The 11,821-nt window shown below is 38.7% G+C and overlaps 3 protein-coding genes across 5 annotated transcripts; 1 reads left to right on the forward strand and 2 right to left on the reverse strand.

Moving 5' to 3' along the window:
• Positions 1-1,605, forward strand: LOC125201069 (uncharacterized). Of its 3 annotated transcripts, none has more exons than XM_048098963.2 (6): positions 1-186; positions 264-688; positions 760-814; positions 907-978; positions 1,046-1,153; positions 1,227-1,605. In XM_048098963.2, the coding sequence occupies exons 2-6, from the start codon at positions 276-278 to the stop codon at positions 1,416-1,418; spliced, it is 840 nt and encodes a 279-aa protein (XP_047954920.1). In that variant the 5' UTR covers positions 1-186; positions 264-275; the 3' UTR covers positions 1,419-1,605. The 3 variants fall into 3 exon arrangements, with proteins under 3 accessions (XP_047954920.1, XP_047954921.1, XP_047954922.1); XM_048098964.2 differs by having other exon boundaries at positions 2-186; positions 274-688; XM_048098965.2 differs by having other exon boundaries at positions 9-688; positions 763-814.
• Positions 1,606-2,757: 1,152 nt separating this feature from the next.
• On the reverse strand, positions 2,758-5,616 carry LOC125201067 (P-loop containing nucleoside triphosphate hydrolases superfamily protein). The gene is made up of 3 exons (XM_048098961.2): positions 4,283-5,616; positions 3,638-3,805; positions 2,758-3,453 (listed from the first exon to the last, which is right to left on the reverse strand). The coding sequence occupies exons 1-3, from the start codon at positions 5,570-5,572 to the stop codon at positions 3,007-3,009; spliced, it is 1,905 nt and encodes a 634-aa protein (XP_047954918.1). The 5' UTR covers positions 5,573-5,616; the 3' UTR covers positions 2,758-3,006.
• Positions 5,617-7,956: 2,340 nt separating this feature from the next.
• LOC125200695 (fasciclin-like arabinogalactan protein 15) lies at positions 7,957-11,043 on the reverse strand. Its single transcript, XM_048098431.2, has 3 exons — positions 9,632-11,043; positions 8,421-8,563; positions 7,957-8,327 (listed from the first exon to the last, which is right to left on the reverse strand). Exons 1-2 carry the CDS (start codon positions 10,911-10,913, stop codon positions 8,490-8,492), a joined length of 1,356 nt encoding a protein of 451 aa, XP_047954388.1. The 5' UTR covers positions 10,914-11,043; the 3' UTR covers positions 7,957-8,327; positions 8,421-8,489.
• Between the last annotated feature and the right edge of the window lie 778 nt (positions 11,044-11,821).

An 11,821-nucleotide genomic window follows, 5' to 3' on the forward strand; every position in this document is an offset into this window, starting at 1 on the left:
TTTGTATCCCCATCAATTTTCTTAAGAAAATTCAACTCCTCCATCAATCAATGCACACAAATTCTCATCTCAACTCAAAAAATACTGTGAAACCGTTTCCGGTTGATACAGATCCACATTCTTAAATTTGCTACTTCAGACAAGAAATCACAGCTCGAAATCCATCCCACCAAAACCCCAAAACAGGTAATATTCTGTCATCACACCCTTAAATGCCTAATAAATCTTCTCCAATCCCACACTTGTAGAATTGTAAAATTCAGCCCCCCTCAGAAATGGAGTCCGGCAACGGCGCTGGAGTCGAAGACGACAGGATCGAGAAGCGCGAGAGCATAGGATCAAGCGCTGAGACGAGGAAACCGAAAGAGATCAGGAGTAGTAGAAACAACCGAGTTGAGAAAAAGGAGGCATTAGTGAAGAAGGAATGGGGCTCTTCATCGAGAGTATCCGCGGCGCTGGGAAAGGCGAGCTTGAGCCAGAGCCTGTCGTTCCCGAGCCGCCACTCAGACATCATGAAAAGGAGCATAGAGATTTACCCCACTGACTCCGATGTTAGGCTGTCTCAGAAGAACAGCTCCAAGGTGGAGTCCCGAGTTTCCCAGGCTTCGTCTACGCGTACAAGGACCAACTCTCTCCCAAAGAAGCCCTTCCCGGGAGTCAAGCTGTCTCGGAACTCTGTTTGTGATGAGTAAGATGATATATAGCTTGCTTGTTTTCGATCAAATTAGATTCTGACTCTGTGTTTGTTGTGTAATCAAGTAGGAATCTGACATTCTCCTTTAGATCGGAAGAGCGTGCGGAGAGGAGAAAAGAGGTTGAAATTAATCCAATCTACTACTATTTATGGTTGAGTAAAGATTGGATGTTCACTTTTTCCTTTTTTGTTTTATTTATTGTGATGATCAGTTTTTCTCCAAGATAGAACAGAAAGTTCAAGCAAAGGAAGTGGAGAAGAATGATATGCAAGCAAAATCCAAGGTAGTGATATATATATTGATGTGTGTAGTGAGTGAGTGGGTTTGATGTATAATTGGATGATGAGCAGGAAAGTCAAGAGGCGGAGATAAAGCAACTGAGGAAGAGCTTGACATTCAGAGCTACTCCAATGCCAAGTTTCTACAAAGAGCCTCCACCAAAAGTGGAGCTTAAGAAGGTATACATTTATTGATTGATGTGTTTTGTAATTTGGTATGAGATGTGGTTAATTATTGATGATGTTTGTGCAGATACCGACAACACGGCCAAAGTCTCCGAAGCTGGGGAGGCAGAAGGGGAGTGGGAGTGGAAGTGAGTGTGGTAGTCCGTGCAGATCACCCAGGTCGCCCTTGGCGAGTAAAGATAAGGTGGAAAAGAGTCCTTTGTCGAAGAGTTCGTTGTCGAGGGCGATAATGCCTGCTCAACTGCAGGTTGAAGGTTGAACATATCAACATTCACTCTCATCTCATCTATACTTACTTCCATTATACTACTCCATATGTTATTGTTTCTTCCTTTTTCTCTATAGTGGAAGTACATTTTGTTGTGAATACTGGTGTTGGATGTTCAAAGTTTGAGTAACATATATCAGTTGGATACACTTTATTATCACAAATTTTATGTCTACAATTTGCTCATTCTACACCATACTCAGTCCTCTGTTGATTATCAATCTCATAGGGTGATCATATACTTATGAGCTCATCTTTGCATGTTTTGTAATGTAGGAGTATGTCTTTATTTGTATTAAACGTTTATATTATAACCATTGTGCTTTTTTCTCAAAATATTTTATGAAAAAGCTTGAAAATATAGTCTACTCAAGTACCCAATTTAAATGATAAATAGCAAGAGTATACTCGAGCTATTTCTTTTTCCCTAACTATCTGCAACCCTTGGAAGTTTGCGACATACTAATTACAATTCTTATGTTCATTTTTTAATATATTTAGAATTAGAAATTCATATATCTCATAGGACAGTCCATCCGAATAACCTCAGCGATTGTCAAATTTAGTGAATATTTTATCTAATCTGCCATTTTTTCTTGAAATGTTAATACTATATATAATTCATTTCTATTTATAAAAATCATCTGCAGATATGTAGCAGTAGTATTAAATGTGGATATAAGTATGCATGACGATTTTTTAGAACTTTATTGCAAAACAGACCAAGACAAATATTAAGTGTACGTATATATTATCTAAAGTTTATTTTATCAAGAATTAAGTTAGATAAGTGCCTATATAATATGTATATATGAGAATTTTACCAGACAAGATGTAAACTTTAGTAAAAAAGCCACCACCGATGTAATTAAAAAACGCTTCTATTAACCCAAGGGGTGTGGTCGAGTGGCATGGGACTCGTCCATCCTTAACCAAATGGTCAGGGGATCGATCCCATCTTTGGGCTAGCTGTCCCACCTATTGAGGTGCCTGACAGCTTTAAATCCTTGGGTCATCTGTCCCACCTATTGAGGTGCCTACAAATCAGCGGGGAGAATAGTCATTTTGGGCTCGCCGGTGGATACCCTCGGTAATTAAAAATAAAAATAAAAAAAACAGCTTCTATTTCTCGCAAGTAAATTCTAGTACTATTAAACTAAACAAGTTCTCAAATTGGAATTGTCTTATGTTTTGTTGGCTTTTAATTCATTTTGAACATGTTAGTTTCATCTACTTGCATTGTACAAGTATGGCCCATCGAAGTTATCAAAAAAGAGCATGTGGGTTTGACCCATTTTGATCAAAGAAATCGTATAGATACAATCAGTCATGACTCAAAATCAATTAACTATGTTAAACAACATAACAAGATACTTATAATGTTGAGGTGTATCGGTGATCAACTTTTACAAATTGGTTTAAGATTAAAACAACTATCTACGGTCTAAACGATCAAAGGGTCATTTTTCCAACCAAAACAAAGAATAATAAACTATTAACTGAATTCCTGAATAATCTCTAGCCTCCTGTTTATGAGTGGGTGAGTGAGAACTTTTTCCTTGTATGGTTTATATCCCATTCAACATCTAGAGTTGGAAACTGCAGCTGAATCATCTGACTTCAGATCTTCACCAGAAGACGACGACGAATCTGAACTTGAATCTTCACTATCATTCGACACAGAGGAAGCTGTTGAAGCTGCATTTTTCAGGCTGCTGATCTTCTTCTTCTTCGGGCTTTGCTTACTCCTAGCTCGATCAGCTTTGGACACAATCTCCGACACTGTGAATCCTGCAACTTCAAAATTCTTTGCCCTTTGAGGAAGCAAAGCATTTCGCGCTGTCACTTCAACCCCGTCGTATGTCCACACAGCCAATGCCGCTTCTCCCTTGAGCCCAACAGCAAACCAACCAAGGCCAGCAGCAGCAATGTCAATGGAACTCGAATCCCAGCTCTCCCCACAGACTTGGATTTCCTTTTTCACCCATTTTCCGAGCTTCTCCACTCTCCCCTCCCCAATCGGAGGCTGAAAAAGGACAAGTTACAACAACATTTTATCGAAACAAAGTTAACAAGAATTATTGCATTTGGATAAATGCTGGAGACACGGACTGCTTGATAGATATTCATAAGCATTCAGTAATTCGTAAAAAAAAGACCTTTTACAGTTCCCATAAGATTATATCACAAGCTATAGCGTGTAAGTATACCTGCAACTGACGGCCAAAGTGTTCTTCCAACATCGAGCTTACATTCTCCGTCCTCCCCATATGCAAAGGAATCAAAGATGAAGCCCATACCGTAACATAGATTGAATCTACTGAGGCTTCTTCGACATCCAACCTGAACAGCCCACCGATATGAATTGAATATCCTGCCTGAAACAATTCAGGAAACATTTCAGGATAAGTATCAATATTTTAATAAATCATAATGAGAAGACCACACTCCAACACAAGAGCACTATTTCCTCTTCAAAATCAGCCAAGAGAAGTTCAAGAATAAACATATTACAGTGAATATTTTTAAAAACAATAATTTTGGAAACATTTTCTAATCTGTTATACTAAAAAGTCCAATTATTAACATACACATGGATCATTATAATTCTTAAACATTGAACACTAGCTTATACAAAATGACAATGTTACGGCTTTTTTTTCCCAATCTCCAATTTACTATTCAACAATCAAGCAAAACATTAGGGCAAAAGAGCAAAACAAAGCTAGAATTCAGAAAAAGAAGTAGATTTTTCAAAAAGATTGAACAAACACACAGATATAGATTCAGAATAAATCAAAGCAATCAACATTGAAATATGAACTTCAACACCCTCCCAAAGGAACATTTCTAACCTTGATCCTATATGTCCTCGGCTTCAACTCCTTGTCTATACGACAAAGCTTCTGCTCCTCTGCATTCAACCTGGTCGAAATCTGATGAGGGTGCAGAAGCCCGGGCGTATCAAACAACCTGGCCTTCCCAGGAAGAACTCCCTCAATCCTCACAATCCCTAAGGTAGTCCCAGGCACTGATGCCTCCGTGACATGAGTCGCTTTTGTCCCCACACACTTCCCTATCGCGTTAATCAACGTGCTCTTCCCAGCATTCTGAGCACCCACAGCCCACACGTGCCCTCTCGGGCCAGCAAAGGTAACCACATCATCAACCAACGTCTTCAACCCCCAATCCCTCACAGCACTCACCAAATGCACACTCGCGAGCCTTCCCGCCCCACCTTCCCTTGCTTGTGTACGAACCCAATGCTCGAGCCTAGTTGGGGAAATGCTGCTAGGTAAAAGATCAATCTTGGTCACTACTAATACAATCCTCGGTATATTGCCGGATTTCCCTTCCTTCCAAGATCTTGCATTCTCATCGATTGTGTTAGACACCAAATTTGCTACTTTTCTTGGAAACGAGCCATCAAAATCAGCAGCATCCACCACCAGCAAAACTACAGTTCTCGCCCCGCTAATCGACATCAGCCTCCTACCAACGGTGTGATCAAAATCAAAATCAGGTAACAAATTCTCCACACCAGGATCCTTCACCTTCTGATAATGCCTCAAGCTGTGGCACCTAGAGCAAACAACAGGCTTCTGGCTAACCCTTTCCTTCTCACTTGTGTCAGGCATTTCATCGAACACGTTGTCTGCTGTTCCAGAATTATCAATTCTAACAACTTCGAGTATCTCATTTGCCATTCCTCGTTTAAGGGAGTCGGAGATTTCTGATTCGTCCAAAATCGGAGTCATTTTTTTAAATTTCTTATAGTGTTCTCCCTTGGCAGAGGGCTTGACGGAGTACCCGGGTTGCTTGGGATCAAAATCCTGCATTTGGATACCGCAGCCAGGGCAAATGGCGAAGGCTTGCTCAGTGGCTTCCTCGTAATTTCCATCGCGGGTTAGTAGTGAATTAGAGAAAGATTTGATCTTTCCAGATTGTGAAGAAAAGGGGTTTGAAAAAAATAGAAAAGGTAGGGTTTTAGCAGGGTTTTGGGGAAGTGGAAAAGAGGGGGAAGGTTCGATGATTAATGAATTGAATGAGGAGTTACATACAGGTCTGGTGTGTGTATAGGCAGTTAGAGAAAATGGAGAGAGAAGCTTTCTGAGCTTTGACGGAGAGAGATTCCTCAGTATCATCGTTTAGCTTGTGTTTTAGCTATGGATTGGAGGGGTTTGAGATTGAGTGCCGCCTTCAATCACAAACGACATGGGAATGGGATGTTAGATGAAGAATTTTCTTGGGCTTTACCATCTGGGCTTTCTCTTTTCATTTTCTCACATTATTTCATTTAAGCCCAATCTTAGTGAATGTAGATAGCCCATAAAAATCTAGCAATAAATAATTAAAACTACTACTCCACGTATTAATGATAAATGTTAGTAGTATTTATTTTATCAAATATAGCTACAATAATTTTTACCATATTCCATTCCGATAACTTGCTTGTCAATAAACTCTCTTCCTCTATTTATTCCTCTAAATCATGAATCATGTTAATTTGTTGATAGTGAAAGTGTCAAATATTTTTAAATAATTTAATTTGAATAGTGTAATAGGAGTATTTGAATTAGCACCAGCTCTGCAATTATTTGTTAATATTTGATTAGCTGCAACGAGAAATCTTGACACGTTAAGTCGTATGTGAAAAAAACATGGAGTACTAAAAGTTTACATGATCTCTCATCTCGTGCCTCATTTTCACTTGAAATGTCCCATGGGTTCACAAGCGTGATTTGATTAATCCTGCCATAGTCCATTTGATTTCATTAGTATATCTTAAGTATTACTGTACTACATTATTAATTTGCGTAAAGAATTTCTATTTATCAAGTGTTTGCTCATAATTAATAAGAACGAAATAATTTCCACAGATGCAAATTTGGTGAGCTTTGGTTGGAGTACAAGATAACATGACCGATGTTTGAAGAAGAAGACTATGAATAAGTAGAGAATTATAGTGGAAGTGTTGGTGTGAAATGGAAATTATACTCTCACTCAATTAAAGTAGTAGTATAACTTTTTTCATCTACGTATATCCACTGCAATTTAAACTCTTGACGTTGAGATAAGACCAAAGTGGTTGAATTTGCTATGAAGTAAATATCCTTATTAAAAATTGTATGAAAGGCAAAGAGGGTTTGTTGAAAGAAACGGAGTTGAAAAATGCAACCATATGAGAGTTAGATATGATGTCTCTACTCCATCTGTCAAAGACGCAGCATCTTACTCTTTTGTGAAAACCTTATAAGCATCTACCACTTAGCTGTCTTTTTCAGACACGAATTATTATTATTTTAATGCTATTTAATTATTCTGGCGAAGGTTCTACAATCTACGGTAACTTCAATTCCACCTGCCGCCTTGTGCCTTACTTGTAATATCATTCACACTAAATTTTAGTGCATCTATATATATATTTACATATAGTTTTATGTTACATAAAATGTAGGTTAGTGTAGAATTTGTGAAAATTGTATGAGGTCAATGTAGCATAAATATTGATGTAAATTGTAATTAAAGTTTGTAGTGATTCAGATTGGATCGGATCGTGTTATTAGGAAATATAGAATGAAGGGTGTGGAAGAAGAGTTGGGAGATCATGATCTTAGGCCAACTCGAACTTTGGATTTTTTTAATAATTGATGGGTCTTAATAAATCACGATTAACTCACAATTAGAGTACAGTGATTGCGGAATTTTGCACAGTGAGATTCGATTGTGTTTAGTTTTATGCCATAAACTCAATTGCATTTTTACAAAGAGTGCGTTTAATATTCATGATTTATGAGAAACATACTTAAATGAGGAGTATTTTTATATTCGTCATGTCATATGAATCCAGTAAGTTAGTTCAAAATGATCAAAGGGCATAACATTTTCAAAAGTTCCAATGTAGCTCACAATAAGAACATATGAACCTATACAATTTTAATCTACGTAGGTGGTGTTCGGTTTCCAAGATAAAAATATACCAAGATACAATCTATGATTGAGTTGTGAGATTATTTTAGTCATAGGGGGTTAGTTATGACTAATTTCCCATAGATTATTCATCTAGGATTGAGTTGTGGGGTTGAATCTTATGAACCAAACACAATTATAATCTTGCAAACCGAACACCCTGGTATAGGATAATTCTTAATCGTAAATGTCACCAAAGGTTTTTTTGTAAACTTTTATAGTATAATCGTTGGTTATTACAGCTCCATCAAAATATGCAAACAAAAATAAAATATTGAAGGGTTCAAATGAAAATCCCTACTTATTGTGAAAAGGAGAAACATATTCAATTTTCCGATCACAAAGATCTAATGTGAATGTGAAAGCATCTCACGTTATCAATGTTTTCACCTACACTTGATAGTTATAGTTCACCAAAATATATAGGAGTATTGATTACAGCTTTACAACAAATTATGATTCCCAATCAAAGTCCAAATTAAATAGTAGGAGCACAAAATTCATCGAAGAAAAGCATAAGTTGTGTCCACGGAAATTGCTTGTGCAGAAATAAAGTGAGTTATGAAAAGGAAGGTTCTTTCCATTCACAAAAGGACAACAAATAATGTCCATTATTAAAAGTGAAAGTAAAAGTTGGTCTCACCACAAGATTTTCATGGCATTCTTTAAACAGAGGCAACCCCCCTCCCCTCTTTATAAAAAATATACTCCACTCCTATATATTTGTGCATACACTTGCTGTCGGCGGACCAAGCTTACTTAAATACAAATAAAAAAATGGGTATGTAATTACAGTAATTATAACAAAATTACAAGGGCAAAAAACAAAAAAGGAAGATAAAAATTGAAAGTCTCTTCTGTCCTTGTGGGGTTCTCTGATGAACAAGCACACTGTTGATTTCTATCTTCAGCTCAAGTGCATTCACCATCCTGGTAATTATAATGAAAAAAATATGTTACTTACCTACTAACAAAGATTACAAGAAAATAAATTAAATTTTACTAAAATTATCTGTAACTCACCTTTTTGCATCATTGTGGATTTCTGTCCTTTAATTTTCCATATATTTTTTTATGATAGTAGTATGAAATTTAATGACAGGTAGAGAAGTGATGATTTTGCCCAACAGCCCCAAGCATCCTGCATCCCAATTCTAGCAGCTTCCCTGCACATTATTATTTCACCTGTTAGGCAGTTCAACTAAACAACAAAATCAACCAATTATCAAACATATTACAACATTCAAATAATTGTAATAAATCACACCACATGTCTCCAATTATTTTCTCTTTGGAAGAATAACAACAATATTGTCATTCCAGCTAATTAGATAGTGGACTTAACATAAATGAATATAGCAGACTAATCAACTAAAATACAGAGTGTTTCTATAGAGAAAGAAGGGGAAGTATACATAATCACACCTGTGATTGTGAATATTTATAATATGTCACAAAAGAATAACGAATAAGACAGGCGATGAATAAAAAGGTGGGCACTATTAGTCAATTACAGGCTGGTCTCAACTCTACAATTAAAGCTTTTTTAGAGTCAAGAAAAAAATTATTTATAGAAAACCACAGCTATGATCCACTGTGCTTTGGTGATGGTCAATTTCATCGCTGCCCATTCATGAGGCTCCACCGTGTTCCCGACACCACTAGATACTTCCCATCCCCATTTTCCACCCACAAATATCACCACCTAATTTCGTTATTTACTTTTAACCCCAAAGCTAGTAGTAGTAGTAACATTCTCTAAAGTATTTTATTCTTACTTACAATTCTAGGGAGTACTAAAATATGGGTTAGAGCTGCGCTAAAACACTAGTATTATTAATTAATGGACAAGCACTAATGTGATTGTAACAGCCTGCCTAATAGGACACCATATGATGCTAACTAATCCCGTGAATTGGAGGTTAATTGTTTAATTATGATGTTTTACGCCCTAGTCTCGACTTGATTTAATTAAAATGTTGAATATCAGTGACCTATTAACCACCAGTTGAGTAAAATTAATTGTGATTAATTATCAAGAGAAAAAAGGGATAAAACGTGCGTACAAGTTCAGCAACTAAAATTCGCCGGAGCCCACCTGAATTTTCCCACTGGAATGACAATCTAATAGTAATAACCCTCTAATTTCACCAATCAATTCTTGACAAAACCAATTTCTAACAAAATTCAAGGATAATCGAATTCGGATTAAAAAAATAAATAAATGAACATACCTCTTCTTGGTTTGGAAACAATCTTGGCGAGAGGAGCGGCTTTGGGGGCGACGGTCTCCTCCGCGGGGAAGAGAACGCCGTCGATGCCCTGAACGGAGATTCTGCCATCGGTGTAGATATCTGGGTCGAAGAGGTAAGCAGAGCTCTCGCCGTGGCCGAATTTCACCGAGCCGTCAGCCTCCTCCGCCACCACCTTATGCGGCAGTCTCAACGTGTCGTATTTCACCTTCCCAAATCTCCTCACGGAGTTGTACATACTCTCCTCCGTCTGGTACTCTGGAATCAGGTGATAATACATAATCTGCTCCGGCGCCCCAGGCTCGCTCAGCTGGTCCGTCGTCAGCTTCGCCATGGCCTCATCGTTCGGCGCCAGCACCGTCAGCACGTACCCCTCCGAGACCAGCCGTCCCATCTCGGTGGCGAGCGACGTCAGATTGACTAGGATATCCGCCATCTCGTTGTAGCCGCCGTAATGCAGGAGCGTTTGGATGAAGTCCTTCACCTGGCTCTCGCCGTCGAAGTGGTGGTGCGGGCCGCCGGGGCCGGGAGCAGGGGCAGGGGCGAGGGAGGGGCCGGGAGCTAGGGCGTCGAAGATAGGGAGGGCGGGAGGGGAGCCGGCGGGGGCGGGCGGTGCGGATTTCTTCAGGCGGTGAGTCCGCGGATCGACCTCCGGTGCTCCCTCGGGAATCACGGCGGAGGTAGCGCGGAGGCTGCGGCGCGAATTGAATTCGTGCTGGACGGATTTGGGGATTAGGAGCTTCTCAATGCCGTGGATGATTCCGTCGGGGCGGACGATGTCGTCGGATTTGATAACCCTAGCCGTGCCGACGATTTTCTCTCCGTTTTTCTCGTGGATTGGAATCAGTTCGCCGGCGGCGTCGCGGCAGAGGCTGGAGTGGTGAACTGGCTTGTTCCTCCAGTGATTGGACTGAATGCGGGTGGGAATCATGTGGAAGAGAAGGAGATTTTGGAGAGACTTGAGATTCCGTGGCTCCAGCAGAAATTGCTTGAATTCGGGGTCCAAATCCCGCTCCAGCGCCTCATTCCTAGGGGCGAATATGGAAATGTTGTGATTGGCGACGGCGTCTTCGAGCGTTTGCAGGAGCAGCGCCTTCTCAACGAGCTCCGAGAGCTCGGTGTAATGCGAATCGAGGAGAGCTACGAGGACTGAATTGGAATTGATCTGAGCGGCGGAGCTTGCTGGTTTGGCCGGCAATGCGGAGGCGGTGGTGGCGAGAAGAGCGAGGAAGGCGAGAGAGAGGCCATAGATCTGAGAATCCATGGCGATTGATGAATTTGGGGATTTGTCGGTCTAGAGTAATAAGTAAGTCAGTCTGTTGATTTCTCTCTCTTGTTTGGGAGAAAATATGTGGCGTTGGTTTGGTTAATTACTAAATAGTGCTGCTATGTTGTTTGGTGGAATATTAAAGTGTGGAAGAAGAATGGATGGAAACAGTTCGGAAATTAGTAATATCAATCTTTTTTCTTATTGTTTTCTATATCAAAAATATCAAATCGATCCTCGAATATTTTCCAAATATTTATTAAATATATGTAACATTTATTGATGCCAGCAAACATGATTGTAAATATCAAATAACCTACTACATTTGTGGTTAATGGTTTTAGGGTAGAAAATAGTGGGTAATACACATTAATTACTATTTTCTATTATTATTTGTATTGATAAAATAAGATGTATAATAGGGTAAAGGGCAATTGTTATGAAAGCAAATAGGAGAGTTTGCTTGAGAGCGAAAGGTAAAATTAACTTGACAAAGCAGATAAAAATGAAATAATGTAACTATTAATTTTAATTTTAATTCTGTAACCAACATTGGTAAATTTTTAGGTAAAAAGTTGGAAATGAACAACAGGCTGGAGGAGGGTCCACACGGCGGGAGGGGTATACAGTGCCAAATAACAAAATCCGACAATATATCCTAATTATTAAAAAATTGTCTAAGCATAAACTTATTTACGTAGCTATTAAATTTAGAACTATTGTTGTTTAGCTTTAAGTAAAGATGATGAAAAAAATAAAGCTCCACTTTTAACATAACAACCATTTGGCGACTTCAGTAAGTAATCTATTCTTCATAATTAATATTCATTTCCTTAGTCGGAAATGTCTTATATTTTCCTGACATTAAATGTCTTATATTTGACTAGCACAAGTTTTAAGAATTT

Source organism: Salvia hispanica, chromosome 2 (assembly GCF_029641045.1).
Source record: "Salvia hispanica isolate PSC_SH4W2 chromosome 2, Shi_PSC_v1, whole genome shotgun sequence".
Taxonomy (NCBI): domain Eukaryota; kingdom Viridiplantae; phylum Streptophyta; class Magnoliopsida; order Lamiales; family Lamiaceae; genus Salvia; species Salvia hispanica.